This window comes from Mustela nigripes, chromosome 16 (genome assembly GCF_022355385.1).
Source record: "Mustela nigripes isolate SB6536 chromosome 16, MUSNIG.SB6536, whole genome shotgun sequence".
In the NCBI taxonomy this organism is placed as follows: Eukaryota; Metazoa; Chordata; class Mammalia; order Carnivora; family Mustelidae; genus Mustela; species Mustela nigripes.
Window position 1 is genome coordinate 53,696,846 of NC_081572.1, and position 16,460 is coordinate 53,713,305.

Below are 16,460 nucleotides of genomic sequence, written 5' to 3' on the forward strand. Positions count from 1 at the left end.
CCTAATGGTGGACTCCCAAGCGTGGCCTTGTTGCCCCAGTGCAGGGAATACAAAGAGAGGGGGACCGTGTCCTGCCTGCTCATGGTGGGGGATGCTTCAGGCAGGTTAAAGGGTGGGTGGGAAGAGATGGGAAGGGGCTGCCACACCACAGAAACACCTGCCAACTCACAGACAGAGAAATGGCTGGAGAGATGACACAGCCACACCAAACGAGGCCCCCAGAGTGGGTCCCCTATCTTGCAGGGGTGAGGCTACCGGCGGGGCAGGGGTAGGAAGGCACTTACTGAACGCTTGTCGGCCTCAGCCCCTTGCTGGCCCTGGAGACATGCAGTGAGCTTCTTGTGAGTGCTGTGGGAAACTTGCTTCACCAGCTCCAGGCGCTTCTCCACCTGCAGAGAGAGCAGTGGTGACGGGGGGAGGGCATGTCACCATGCGAGGCTAAGGTCAGAAGTGGGGCCATCAATCTGGACAATCGTGGGAGGGGAGTCCAGCCCATGTTCTGCAGAGACAAGCATTGCTGGGGAGACAACACCCAATGCTGGAGAACTGGAGGGAGCCAGGCAATGGCAGACTTAGGGGCTCTCAGTGAGCCCTGCAATCAAATGACTGTCATGTCCCCCGAAAACTCTTATGTAAACCGGTATTTAAAGACCATAAAGGAGAAAAGTTTGTCTACAGAGACTGCACCAAGAGCAGTCTGAGCAGTTGAAATGGCTGTGGGGATGGCTCAAATCATAATGGGAAGACATATTCGGTGTCCGTGTTTGAGGGGCCGGTGATACCTTACCTGAAGAAGGTCTTCGCTCAAAACTTCAGTCTTTTCTGCCCTAAAGAGAAAATTGAGAAACATGTCAGTAAAAAATAAAAAATAAAAAATAAATTAGGAACATAGTCTCTTTCTTATCCTCCACACTCTCTGTTCATGGCGAGACAAGAGAAACAGACATGCACAACAGAGATTTCTCATAAGAGAAAATATGAACAATCCCGGGATTGACTGGGAACCAACCGTAAATCCTCCAGCAAACAGCAAACAAGAGCCCTTGCACACTCTTCTGCTACAGACTGGAACCAGGATGAAAGACAGCAAACACGTTTCTTTCTTTCCATTCTTTTTTTAAGTAACAGAATTAGGCATGTTCCCCAACCTGTACCCCATAGCCTCCCCCAGACAAGCAATTAAAAGTAACAGAAATCTGAGCAGGGATCAATAAACAGCAAAGAAGAAGAAAACACTGAGTTCTGGTGACGAATGCAAATGTCACCATGGAGATGTGACAACTGAGGGTTAGGTGCCCCCACCAGAAAGTGGGGGGCTTGACCCGGAGATGAACACATTCTGAGAAAGAATTTCGGCACAGGTTGAAGTGGCCCCAACCTATTAGCAACCCTACTGACATCCCATCTGGGGTGAATGAGAATCTTCTTTGGAGCAAAGCGGTCTCAATTTCTCATCTGGAGAATCTCACAGGTAAGGTTCAGTCAATGATTTCCCTCGCACAGGTGTGTTCTCTTGTGTTTCTGGGAGTCTCTCTCTCCTTCTCACACTCTCACATATAATCTGCAAATTCCCATGAAAACAAACTGTCAACACGAAAGGTCCAGAGAAAGAAGAAACAACATATGGAGAGCCTGGAGAACTTCAATGACCTGGATTATCTAAGACGGTAACATCTGCATGAAATATTGAAGAACAAATGATACACTGAAGGAAGAAAGTGAGGACGTTGGCTTCTGGGAGGATGGAGTGAGCACACTGCACTTCTCCCCCTCACTAAGTAAACACAAAACCCTGGGACCTTATGTATAAAACTAACAAGAAATATCTGAAAGGTGGGCACAAGGCAGACTGGCTAGAAGCCACCAGATCCGATGAATGGCATGGAGTGGCGTGGTGGGGATTTCTGCCTCACATATTCCACACGTGGCGCTTTGGAAGTTGTGAACCAAAACACCAGTGAGGATAGCCAAAACAAGACCAACACAAGCCAGGTCTCTGTAGCCAAAGGATCAGGAAAGAAGCAACCTGGCAAGATAGAAAATGTCTATAGATAATAATTGCTCACTCAAGCCAAACGCTACAGGAAAAAAAACAAAACACAACCCTGTTGTCCTACCCCACCCATATCACCAAATGCTGGGAAGGGAGCCTAGCCTTCCACCCTTGCCAGGCAAGGCACTCGACCCTCTCCACCTCTTCTTGGCCAGTGTAGCATCAGAGACATTTGAATATGGAGCTGGGGAATTTGTCACCGCTTGGCTGTAACAGTGGAAACCACATGAGCAGTCCATGCATCTACCATCACCTGGTGGTGACAAGGCATCCTTCTCCCTCCTTGTGGAGGTGGTGTAACAGGAGGCTTGGGAGGGAGTCAGGACTTTCACCACCATCCAGTAGTAACAAAACCATCCTTTGCCACAGCATAGCTACAAGCCAAGTGGGGAGCCATAACAAACCACTCCCACCCCTCCCAGTCAGGGAGATATCAGTGAGGGTCCAATGGGGAGCCAGAATTTCCACTCCCACCCAGCAGTAATGAGCAGCACCACCTTCTTGGGGGAGCGGGAGCCAGTGAAGGCCAAGCAATGAGCCTGGACTTCTATTTCCACCTGCCAGTAACAAAGCAGCATTCTCCCTTCCCCTGCTCAAATGATATCAGAGAACATCAGCTAAAAGAGAAAGTTTAAATAAAACCGAGAATTTCATGCTATAATATAATACTCAAGTTTCAGTAAAAAAATGACTTATCATATCAAGAATCAGAAAGCTCTCAAACTGAAAGAAGACAATCAATAAATGCCAAAAGCAGAATGACAGAGATGTCAGAATTATGTGGCAAAGACTTTCAAGCATTCATTGTGAAGATGCCTTGATGAGCATTTATGAACATGACTGAAACAAACAAACAAAAAACCAGAAAGTGTCAAAACCAGAGGAAAATTTAAAAAGGCCAAAGTGAAAATTTTAGAGTTGAGAAATGCAATAATCTAAATTGAAAAATCCCGGTGGGCAGATTCAACTTCGGAATGGAGGGAGAAAAGGAGAAATCAGTGAACTGGAAGAAAGCACAAGAGACACTTCCTGGTCTAAACAACAGAGCAAAAATAGATCAAACCAACAAACAAAAACAAGGGGCCTGTGGAACTATAATAGAAGATTAAATATTTATTTCACTGGAGTCCCAGAAGAGGGAAAAGAAGGTAGGGCTGAAAATGTACTCAAAAGAATATAACAGCTGAAAACTCCCCAAATACGGCAAAGGACATAATATTCAAGATGCTGAACAAACCCAAAACACAATAACAGGATAAACACAAGGAAGTACTCACCAAGACTCATTGTCAAATTTCTGAAACTAAAGGCAAAGACCTGACAGCAGAGAGACAAAAATGATACCTAACAGAGGGGAAACCATTTGAATTATAGATTTACGATGAGAAATTACAGAATACAGAAGGAAGTGGCACACCATTTATCAAGTACTGAAAGAAAAGAACTAATTGCTAATCTACAATCCTATATTCAATTAAAATATCCTATAGGAATAAAAAAAACCAACAAGATATTCTCAGATAAAGGAAAACTAACAAAATGTGTCATCAGCAGGCTTGCCTTAAGGAATTGCTAAAGAAGTTCTAAATAAAAAACAATAAAAAAGAAATGGTAAAAGAAACAGCCTTGAAGTATCAGGAAGGAAAGAAAAACCTGGTGATGAAAAACAGTAAATAAAATAGTATTCTATCTCCTCTTGAGTCTTTTAAATTGATGGTTAAAGCAAATTTATAACATTGTGTATGTAGCTCTAAATGTATGTAGAGGAAATATTTAATACAATTATAATTGAGAAATGGTAAAGGCACATAAAGAAAAGTAAAGTTTCTAGATTTCATTCAAACTGGTAAAATAATACTATCAGTAGACTACGAAAAGCTATGTAATACCATTACTATGTAATACCATTAAAACTGCTACATAAGGAGATACACCCAAAAATGCCATAGAGAAACCAAAATGTAATCTAACCCAGAAGGAAAGAAAAAGAAAACAAAGCAATGAAAAACAGGGGGGAAAAAATCACCATAGAAAATAAAATGGACTTAAGCCTTAAGATAGCCAGACTTATGTTAAATGTAAATGGTCTACATATGTCAATTAAAAGACGAGATTGGCAGAGTGGATTCAAAATATATTGTCTAGGGGCACCTGGGTAGCTCAGTCAGTTAAGCTTCTACCTTCCGCTCAGGTTATGATCCCTGCATCTGGGATTGAGCCCCGGGTCAGGCTCTCTGCTCACCAGGGAGTGTGCGTCTCCCTCTCCCTTTGCCACTCCCCCAACTTATGTTCTCTCTCTCTCTCTTATTTATCAACAAACAAACAAATAAAACCTTTTAAAAAATATGTTGCCTACAAGAATCTCACTTAAAGTATAATTATACAAGTAGATTGAAAGTAAAACTGTAGAAAAATATACTAGTAAAAAATATACTAGTAAACACTAGTCAGAAGCAAGCAGAAGGGGCTACATGAACATATGAAGAAGATTTCAATATAGAGAAATGACCAGAGACAGAAAGGAGCATAATATAATGAGAAAAGGTCAATCCACCAGGAAGACACAACAATCCTAAATGTGGGTGAACTAAACAACAAAACTACAAAATATGTGAAGCAAGAATGTACTGAACTAAAAGGAGACAAATCCACATTTATAACTGGAGACTTCAAAACCCCCTCTTTTAACAACTGACAGACTAACTAGATACAAAAAATTAGGAGGAATAAGTGAGAACACACAACTCCATTAATCAATAGAACTGAATGGACATTTACAGGACATTCCATTCAACATCACAGAATACACATTCTTTTCCAGGGCTCATGGAACATATACCAAGACAGACAATCTCTGGGGCCATAAGACAAACCTCAATTCATTTGAAATAACTGAAATCACATATAATGTATTCTCTGATCACGGTAGAATCAAAATAGAAATGAGTAACAGAAAGATATAAAGGAAATACTGAAAAATCCAAATACTTGGTTATAAAATAAAACATTTCTAAATAATCCATAAGTCAAAGAGAAAGTCTCAAAAGAAATAAATAAAAAAAAATACTGAACTGAATAAAAATGAAAATACAATGTATCAAAATGTTATATATAGCCAAAGCAATGCTAAGAGGGAAACAGCACCAAATCCATACACTAGAAAAAGAAACATTCTCAAATTAAAATCTAAGCTCCTACTGCAACACCTATAAAAAGTTGACCAAAATAAATCCGAAGGAAGGACAAGGAAGGATAGCATGACGATAAGGGCAGAAATGAATGTTTAAAACAAAAAGAAATAATAAAAGAGAAAAATCAATGATAGAGCTGGTTCTTAAAAAATAAGTATAACTGAAGTACACCGTAACACAACTGAAAAGACAGAAAAAGAGAAGACAAATTACCAATAAGAGTGAAACAGGAGATATCACTACAGAACCCTATAAACGTCTAAATGTCTTAGAACCTTATATATGGGGGCACCTGGGTGGCTCAGTGGGTTGAGCCTCTGCCTTCCGCTCACGTCATGATCTTGAGATGCTGGCATCAAGCCCCACATCGGGCTCTCTGCTCAGCAGGGAGCCTGCTTCCTCCACTCTCTCTACCTGCCTCTCTGCCTACTTGTGATCTCTATCAAATAAATAAATATTTTAAAAAAAGAACCTTATCGATGTAAATGTAGCAATTTACATGAAATGGACTAATTCTTAAAAAAAACACAAACCACCATATAGGTATATATAGCCAATAGGAATAGACAATTTGAGGGGTGCTTGGGTGGCTCAGTGGGTTATGCACCTACCTTTGGCTCCAGTGGTCCTGGGGTCCTAGGACCTAGAGAGCATTGGGCTCTCTGCTCAGCAGGGAGCATGCTTCTCCCTCTCCCTACTTATGCTCTTTCTCCCTGGTGTGTCAAATTAAAAAAAAAAGGAATAGACAATTTGTTTTGTTTTCTTTTTAAGGATTTTATTTATTTATTTAGCAGAGAGAGAGAGAGCACAAGAGTGGCAGAGGCAGAGGGAGAAGCAGGATCCTCGCTGAGCAGGGAGCCCAACATGGGACTTGATCCCAGGGCCCTGGGATCATGACCTGAGCTGAAGGCACTTAGCCCACTGAGCCCCCCAGACACCCCAGGAATAGGCAATCTGAAGAGCCCTGTAATAGTAGAAATTTGAACTCAAACTATTAAGTCTTCCCATCCCCCAAAATCTTAAGGTCCAGAAGGCTCCACAAAAGGATACTACCAAATGTTTAAAAAATAAATAGCACCACTTCTACCCAAACTCTTCCAGAATACAGAAGAGGGAGCACTTCCCAGTTCATTTTATGAAGGGAGTATTCTTCTGATACCAAAACCAGACAAAGAAGAATTAAAAAAAAAATAACTACAGACTAATATTCCTCATGAATATAGGTATATGAATCCTTAACATAACATTACCAAATAGAATTCAGTAATATATAAAAATAATTATTCACCATTACCAAGTTGGGTTTGTTTCAGAGATACTATTCCAGGGATCTGAAATCAATCAGTATAAAATCCATCATATTACATACAGACTAAAAAAGAAAAACCTGATCATATCAATGGATTCAGAAAAAAGCATTTGAAAATGCAATTCAATTCAAAACCTACTCTTGGTCAAAACTTCCAGAAAGCTGGAAATAGAAGGGGACTTCCTCAACTTAAATAACATCTGCAAAACAAAATAAAACACAAAATCAAACAAAATAAATCCTACAGGCGACATCTTACCTAATGGGGAAAGGTTAGATACCTTGCTCCTTAAGATGGAGACTGAGGCAAGTGTGTCTGACCTTGACACAACCCACACGATACCACAAGTCTGACTCAGTGCAATAAGGCAAGAAAAGTAAACAAAAAGGAAACAGATCTGAAAGGAACAAATTTAAATGTCCCTATTTACAGATGACATTATTGTCTATGTAGAAAATGCCAAAAAAATCTACAGGGAAAAAAAATCTCAAACTAACAAATGAGTTCAACAGGGTTGCAGGACACAAGGTAAACATACACAAATTAAATCTACATCTTTATGTTGGTAATAAACACATGAATCCCGAGATTAGAAATTAAATGCCAAAAAAAAAAAAAAAATCAAATGCCATTGACAACTGCTACAAAAGAATAAAATACCTACAAATCTATCAAAATATGTACTGAAGATGTATGCTGGAAACTACAAAATACTTATGACAAATCAAAGAAGCTCTAAATAAATAGAGGCACAAAACTGTGTGGATTGGAAAATGCAACATAATAAATATACCAATATTCAAAAATTAGTTATGGATTAATTAATCTAGTCCCAATCAAAATTTTATCCCGATTTTTTGTGGCTACAGCCAGGCTGAATATAAAATCAATACAAAACTGAAAAGGAAGTAGAAGATCTAAAATAATTTTTAGAAAAAATAAATTGGGGGCACCTGGGTGGCTCAGGGTTAAAGCCTCTGCCTTTAGCTCAGGTCATGATCTCAGGGTCCTGGGATCAAGCCCCACATTGGGCTCTCTGCTCAGCGGGGAGCTTGCTTCCTCCTCTCTCTCTCTGCCTGCTTCTCTGCCTACTTGTGATCTCTGTGTGTCAAATAAATGAATAAAATCTTAAAAAAAATAAATTTGTAGGACTCACTACCTAATGTTAAGACTTCTTTAAGTCATCAAAAGAGTATGGTGGTACAAAGAAAGAATAAATAAATAAATAAGATCTAGACAATATAACCAACTGATTTATCACCACTGATTTAGGACAATGCAAAGGCCATTCAAAGGAAGAAAAATAGAGTCTCCAACAAATTGTTCTGAAAAAACTGAATATTCATATGCAAAAAATATGAACCTTGACCCATACATACTTCACAGCGTGTATAAAAACTAATTCATAATAGTTCATACACCCAAGTATAAAAATTAGACTATAAAACTTTTGAAGAAAATATATGAGAAAATATCTTTGACCTTCGGTTAGGCAATGAGTTCTTGATATGATAACAAAAGCATAATCCATAAAAGAAAAAGAATTGATGCGTTAAACTTCATCAAAACTGGGGCACCTGGGTGGCTCAGTGGGTTAAGCCTCTACCTTCAGCTCAGGTCATGGTCTGAGGGTCCCGGGATCGAGCCCCACATAGGGGAGCCTGCTTCGCCCCCTCTCTCTGCCTGCCTCTTTGCCTACTTGTGATCTCTCTCTCTGTGTCAAATAAATAAATAAAATCTTAAAAAAAAACTTCATCAAAACTAAAAGCTTTTGCTCTAGGAAAGACAGTGTTAAAAACCATTAAGACATCCCACAGAAAGAGAAAATATTTGTAGATCAGATACATGAAAGAAGAATTATTGCCAGAATATATAAACAACTTTCAAACTCAACAATAAGAAAAAAATCCTATTGGAAAACGGGCAAAAAATCTGAGCAGAAACTTTATCGAGGCAAAAAATCTGAGCAGGAACTTTATCACGGCAAAAAATCTGAGCAGGAACTTTATTGAGGAAGATCTATGGCAAATAAGAACAGAAAAAACTTCTCAACATTATCCATTAGGAAAATGAGAATTTATACTCAAATGAAGTAAAGCTATTCATGTGGCAAAAGTGCCACCACCACCACCACCCCTCATACCTCACCATATTAAGTTCTGGAGAGACTGTAAAGCCATTGGAACTCTACCATGTGGCTGGGAGCTGAGGGCAAAGCAAAATGGTAAAAGCCCCTATGGAAAACAGCTCGGCAGTTTCTTACAAACTTGAACACACACTTGCCAGGTGACCTAGCAAGGCTACCTTAGAGAAAATAAAATTTACGTTCATACACACACTCCTACAACATCTCATGACTATTCAACAGCAGCTTTACTTGCAATGGTGAAAAGCTGGAAGAAACCTGAACTGTTAAGTGAAAGGATTAACAAGAGAAAAATCGGGAACATTAAAAAGAAAAGAAAAGAAAAGAAAAGAAAAAACGTATACCAGGCTATTTTTAATTAATATCATATTACTGTTAGCCCAAATAGACTTTGAAGCAAAAAAAACAAAAAACAAAAAAACAAACCCACAACAAAAAACAAAAACAAAACAAAACAAAACAACAACAAAAAAGCCATAAGGGAGGAAGGAAGCCAATTTAATGAAAAGTCTACCTCACCAAGAGCCTGTAAGAATTCTGCACTTGGATGTACCCGATTAAAACCACAAAATATATAAATCAAAACAGAGAACTTCAGGGAAGCCCTAAAAAATGTACCATAATAGAAATGTATCATTTCCCTTTTAATTAATGAGAGGTAAAGTGCACACACAAGAAGTAAAGATACAGAGGATTTGAAAAACTTGTTAACAGATTTGACGGACACACATGGAACACTGAATCTAATCCCTATAGAACAGAAATTCTTCTGGTGCACACAAGTATTCATTTCTAAAAATTAACCCCTTAGTAGCCTTTCAAGAATGTCTCGACAAAAACCAAAGAAGAGATGCCAAGCAGACAATGTTCTCTTACCCTGAGGTCATTTAAGTTGCAATACATAGCTGAAAAGTTAAAATTTTAAGAAACACACATACAAGATTTAGAAACTTTTAAAACAATTCTAAATAGTTCAGAGGTCGAAGAGATATGGCTAGAAATTTAAAATATTGAGAATTGAACAGTTAAAATATCAAACTTGAGGGGTGCCTGGATGGCTCAGTTGGTTAAGCTTCTGCCTTCGGCTCAGGTCATGATCCCAGGGTCCTGGGACTGAGCCCCGCATCAGGCTCTCTGCTCAGGAGGGAGCCTGCTTCCCCCTCTGCCTGCAGCTCTCCCTGTTCCTGTTCCCTCTCTTGCTGTGTCTCTCTGTCAAACAAATAAATAAAAATCTTAAGTAAAATAAAATATCAAACTTGTGAGCAAAGTGATACTTTAAAAAATATAGAAACTCAAATGCTTATTTTAGAAGAGAGGCTGAAAATACTTGAGAAGTATAAACAGTTTAAAATTCAAGAAATGAGAAGGAAGGAAATAACAAAGCGAAGAAATTAGTAAAATAGAAAAAAAATTGAATCAACAAAGTTGATAGTTAATTTTTTGAAAAGACTAACAAAATAGCAAATCTCTATAGGAATTATCCAGAAAAAGAGAGAGAAGGAAATAATAATAGAAAAGAAAAGTGGAATATAACCAGTAATACTGCAGAGATTAAAAAAATAAATGAAAGTTATGAACAGCTTTATTTGAAAACAGAACAAAATGGCCAAAGAGCTAGAAAAATAAAGCAAGCTCAAACTGACTCAAAAATAAATAGGAAATCTGACTAATCCTATAAAGCTTTAAAAAAAAAAACACTGAAGCAGTAATTAAATATCTTTCCACAAGGAAAAAAGAAGACCAAGATATGTAGTAGGAAACTTTTCAACAAATGTTTCCTTCCAAACTTGTACAAACTTTTCAAAAGAATAGAATAAAATAATATAAAATAAAATGCAACACACACAGCTCATGCTAACAGCGAAGTATAACTCGTTACCAAAACTAGATAAGGATGCAGAAAGAAAATTATAGACCAGTCCTATACATTAAGAATCATAAAAATCTCCTCAAAAAATTAGCATATTATGAACAAATTAGATTAATCGCTGGAATGCAAGAGTGGTTTTCCTATTTTTAAAGGCTTTATTTTTAAGTAATCTCTGCACCCAATGTGGGGCTCAAACTCAAACCCTGAGATCAAGCGTCCCATGTGCCACCAACTGAGCCAGCCAGGCCCCCCGAGAGTGATTTAATTTTAGATATCTGCAAGTGTAATTCATCACACTGACAGATTAAAGGATAAGCCATGATGGTCTCAAATAATGCAGACAGAATATTTAATAAAACTCAGTGCCTCTTCAAGAAAGATAGGGAAAATAAGGAAAATTTTTACCTTTGTTTTTTGAAATGTACCTATAAAACATTATTTTCCATGGGAACAAGTTGAAAATATCCCCTCTAAAGTCAAGAAAACAATGCCTACTATCACTTTCTAGCCAGCTCAGCAAGTAAGTGAAATGGATTTAAAAACTGAAGAGAAAGAAGCTAAACTGACATAATCTATAGAAGTTATTAAAAGTAATGCAAGTTTAGAATGAGAGCTGGATATAAGAGTAATATAACAAAATCAATATAACCAGCAAATACTTAGATCTAAGTTCAAAAATCACTTAACACAGGAAAAAAAAAGGTAGAATAAATGTAATCAAAGATGGGCAATATCTCATGGAGAAAAAAATTAGTAGAAGACAGTAACAAAGACAAAATGAAAGACAGATATTCTGTATTTATGAATAGAAAGAATTAACTTCATAAAGATATCAGTTCTCTTTATACCAATGGAACTTGAATAAAAATTCCAAATAAGGACTTTTAGAAACTAATTTAGGGGCCCCTGGGTGGCTCAGTTGGTTAAGTATCTGCCTTCAGCTCCAGTCACAATCTTGGGGTCCTGGGATGGAGTCCCGTGTGAGCCTCTCTGCTCAGTGCACAGTCTGCTTCTCCCTCTCCCTCTGTGGTCTCTCTTCTCTCTCTCAAAAAATAAATAAATAAAATAAAATAAAACTTTTAAAAACAATTTAATGAGCCAATCTAAAACTTTTATGGCAATGCAAAGACATAAGAAAAAAACCACAGTCATCCTTAGGAAGAACAGGCTGGAGGAATTTCACCACCAGATATTGAAACTTACTAAAGTCAGAGCAATTAAGACAGTATTATATCAGTGTTCACACTGAACATGAGAACAGAAGCGTGTCCAGGAATAGATCCACACACGAAAAAATGATAGATAGAGGTGTTATGCCAGATTGCAGAAAAGATGTGTTTATCCAGTATGTAGGGCTGGATTAATTGAATACCCCTTCTCAAAAAAAAAGAAAGAAAGAAAGAGAAAAAGAAAAAATACCTAAAACCATGCATAAAACCCAAGTCCTGATTAAATCTGAACCACAAGACATGAAAACTTGTGGGAAAATATATACGCAATGTCTTATATTTTGGACCATGGAATGACACCTTGGGGAGATAAAAGATGAACCATAAAAGAAAAGAATGTTTACATAAAAATTAACTCTTGTTACAGTAGTTGAGAAAAAAATGAAAAGAGAGTCAGGAAATGGAGGAAGATATATGTAAAAATAAAAAAATATATATATATATATATATAAAACTGCCAAAATATTAGCATTCATATCAGAACATCACATCATAGCATTCATGTCAGAAAGTTCCAAAATCAACCAAAAAAAAAAAAAAAAGGAATCAACTCTACTGAAAAATAGGCTGAAGACTAGCACTTCTGAGATGAGAAACTTCTAATGATTAACAAACATATAAAATGTGGCCAACTTCATTAGTAACCAGGAACATACAAATTAAATTACAAAGAAACACCACTGTCCATCAACCAGCCTGATAAAAATGTCTGACAATTCCAAACAGTAAAGATAGGGAGTAAGGGAAATCACTACAAATCATTATTCTAACTATAAATTGTTAAAAATCATTGTGGAAAACAATGTGTTATTATCTGGTGCATTTGACATTGAAACGCAATACCCAGATAAAACATCTTTTAAGAGCACAATACAGAATATTTACTCGTATTATGTCTGATGTACTCTGGTATTTTCTACTACGCTCACCAAATTGATTCTATTATCTCTAATGGGTTGGAATCCGTATTCAAAAAACACTATCCTAGAGAAGCCTCCACACATTTGCCAGGAAACATTTACAGAACAGTCGTAGCAGGTTTTTGTTTCTGTGGGGTTTTTTGGTAAAATAATTTTTAAAAAAATTGGGGGGAGGAAAAAAGTCTATCAAATAGAGTTATAAGATGCCCCCCAAAATAATAAGAAACCTAGGAATAAACCTAATAACCAAGAGATCAAAGACCTGCACTCTGCAAATTCTAAATACTGAGGAAAGAAACTGAAGATGACAAAGATATGGAGACACATTCCATGCTCATGGATTGGAAGAATAAATATTGGTCAAATGTCTCTACTACCCAAAGCAAGCGACACATATAATGCAATCCCTAATAAAATACCAACAGCATTTTTCACAGAACTAGAACAAACAATCCTAAAACTAGAACCACAAAAGACCCTGACCTAAAAAAGAAAAGGACAGCTGAAGCCATCACAATTCCAGACTTCAAGTTATATTATATTATAATCATATTATATTATATTCATATTATATATTATATTATATTATAATGTTATATTATATTGTTATATTATATCCATATTATATTATATTCATATATTATATTATATTATATTATATTATATTATATTATATTATATTCAACTAAAACCTTAATCCCCCAAACCAGTATGATACTAGCACAAATACAGACACAGAGATCAATGGAAGAGAATCCAGAAATAAACTCACAATTATATGGCCGATTAATCTTCGACAAGGCAGGAAGGAATAGCTAATGGGGGGAAAAATATCTCTTGAACAATGCCTGCTGGGAAAACTGGACAGCTACACGTAAAAGAGGGAACCTGGACCACTCTCCTACACCACACCCAAAAATAAACTCAAAATGGTTTAAAGACCTCAATGTGTGTAGGACCTGAAACCGTAAAAATCCTAGAAGAGAGGACAGCTGGTAACTTATTTGACATTGGCTGTGGCGATTTCTTTGAAAATATGTCTCCTGAAGCAAGGGGAACAAAAGTAAAATTAAACTACTGGGATTTAATCAAAATAGAAAGCTTCTGCAAGGCAGAGGAAAGATACAAAACTAAAAGGCAACCTATGGAATGGGAGTAGGTATCTGCAAATGACATTATCTGATAATGAGCTGGTGTCCAAAATATATAAAGAACACATAAAACTCAACACCCAAAAACCAAATAACCCAGTTAAAATACAGGCAGAAGACAGGAACAGACGTTTCTTCAAAGATAGTCCGAGGAGGCCAAGAGACACAAGGAAAGATGCTCCTTGTCACTTATCATCAGGGAAATGCCCATCACCATGGAATGCCACCTCCCACCTGACAGAAAGGCTGAAATTAACAACACAAGAAACAAAAGGTGTTGGCAAAGATGTAGAGAAAAAGGAACCCTCGTGCCCTGTTGGTGGGAATGCAACCTGGTATAGGCATTGTGGAAACAGTATGGAGGTTCCTCGGAAAATTAAAGAGAATTACGTCATGTTCTAGTAATCACAGGATTGGGTATTTACCGGAAGAACTCAAGAATACGAATCCAAAGGGATACATGCACCCCAAAGTTGATGGCAGCATTATTTACAACGGCCATGACATGGCAGCAGCACCCCAAGGGTCCATGCAATGATGAATGGATAATGAAGATGTGGTCTATACACAGAATATTCCTCAGCCATAAAAAAAGAATGAGGGGGCGCCTGGGTGGCTCAGTGGGTTAAGCTTCTGCCTTCAGCTCAGGTCATGATCTCGGGGTCCTGGGATCAAGTCCGGTACAGGGCTCTCTGCTTGTCAGGGAGCCTGCTTCCTCCTTTTTCTCTGTGCCTGCCTCTCTGCCTACTTGTGATCTCTCTCTGTCAAATAAATAAATAAAAATCTTTAAAAAAAAAAAAAGAATGAAATCTTGCTATTTGCAATGACATGGATGGAACTAGAGGGCATAATGCTAAGTGAAATAAGTCAGAGAAAGACGAATACCATATGATTTCACTCATATGTGGAATTTAAGAAACAAATGAGCAAAGGAATAAAAATTAAAGAGACAAATCAAGAAACAGACTGAACAAAAAAGATTTTATTTGAGAGAGAGTGAGCAAGAGAAAGAGCGTGAGCAAGGCGGTGGGTTGGGGGGAGAGGGAGAAGCAGACTCCCTGCTGAGCCGGGAGCCTGATTCTTGGAAGTTCAATACTGAAAATAGGGAAAATAAATAACAGAAAGACTACTTAAATTATACCATTTTCATAAAATTCAAAACCAAACACCACTAAACAAAATACCGGTAAGGGATAAAATAGGTGTAGGAAAATGAAAAGCAAGCAAGGTTATATTTACAAAATTTCAAATAGTGGTTATCTCCAAAAAAAGCAGACAGACTGGATTTGGAGGAATACACAAGTGGCTTCAACATTACTGTAGTGAGTTATTTCTAAATTTGTGTAGAGGGTTCACAGCTCTCTTAATGTCTCAAAACATGTAAGAAAATAGCTAATCTATGTATTAAACAATAGATAATATAAAAAATAACAAAAGCTAAGTGTTAAGTATCAAGCATAAACTTTTAGAAGTGATTATCCCAATCCCACAAGACTAAAAACAAACAAAAAATTAAGCCCATCAAGCCTGGGTGGCTCAGTCAAGCATCTGCCTTTGGCTTGGCTCATGATCCCAGGGTCATGGGATGGAGCCCCAAGTCGGGTTCCCTGTTCAGCGGGGAGCCTGCTTCTCCCTCTCCTTCCTGCTCATGCTCTCTCACTATCTCGGTCTCTTCCTCTCTCAAATAAGTAAAAATCTTTTTAAAAAAATTATGCCCATCAGATTTTCTATATTCTGGGTAAAAAAATAGTAATAACACACACACACACACACACACACACACACACACACACCCCTCACATATCACATATCATATACCACATATATACAGTGTATCTATAAACATAAAATATATCACATAATGTCATCAATTACATATATATAATTTTAAGTACATATGAATTATATATATTATATATTATATATATACATAATATATATATTCATAAGTACATATGAATCATATATAATTCATATATATGAATATACATATATTCATATATACATATAAATTATATATATTCATATGTACTTAAAGTTATATAATATATATATATATATATATATATATATATATATATATGAACATTTTCTTTGAAGTTTTTCCTACTTTTTGCTTAGAAGAGCGAGCTGAGTTTCAGGGCATCCAGACAGTTAGCTAGAGGAAATTACTCACACATCAACTACATGTAAACTAAAATAACCAATAAAAACACCGTAGTTACCCAGCTGATGAGAAAGCAACTAGCTCTGGTCCTCTGAAGGGAAGCGTCTTGTGCTAGAGACAAATTCTGCTCAACATGGCTCTTAAAAACTTGGGGTCATAAACTTATTTGAAGATCCAAAGGATTTAAGAACATTCTAGAACATGTTTTACTGAGGGAAAGACTCATCAGTACTGAGTTCAAAAAGGAACAAGGAAGTCAGCCCAATTTTCCACACCTCTGAGACTTCCTTCGGTCACTCCCAAGGCATTTCAACAGAGCCTTACAGACTGACCAATGGAAGGTAATCTTTAGGGAAAGGAGGGGGTTGCTAACAGGTGATGCTGTTTATAGGAAGCCTGGTATTTTTGGCCTCATCTTTGTAA

The 16,460-nt window shown here is 37.3% G+C and overlaps 1 protein-coding gene across 5 annotated transcripts in view; it reads right to left on the reverse strand.

Moving 5' to 3' along the window:
* The window catches only part of ARHGAP44 (Rho GTPase activating protein 44), a 164,197-nt gene that overhangs the window by 76,419 nt on the left and 71,318 nt on the right, over positions 1-16,460 (reverse strand). For all 5 annotated transcript variants that reach the window (XM_059379536.1, XM_059379535.1, XM_059379533.1 and 2 more), the window contains exons 2-3: positions 788-827; positions 285-389 (exon numbers count right to left, since the gene is read on the reverse strand). In XM_059379536.1, the coding sequence (XP_059235519.1) occupies positions 285-389; positions 788-827 (145 nt within the window). The remainder of the gene's footprint in view (positions 1-284; positions 390-787; positions 828-16,460) is intronic.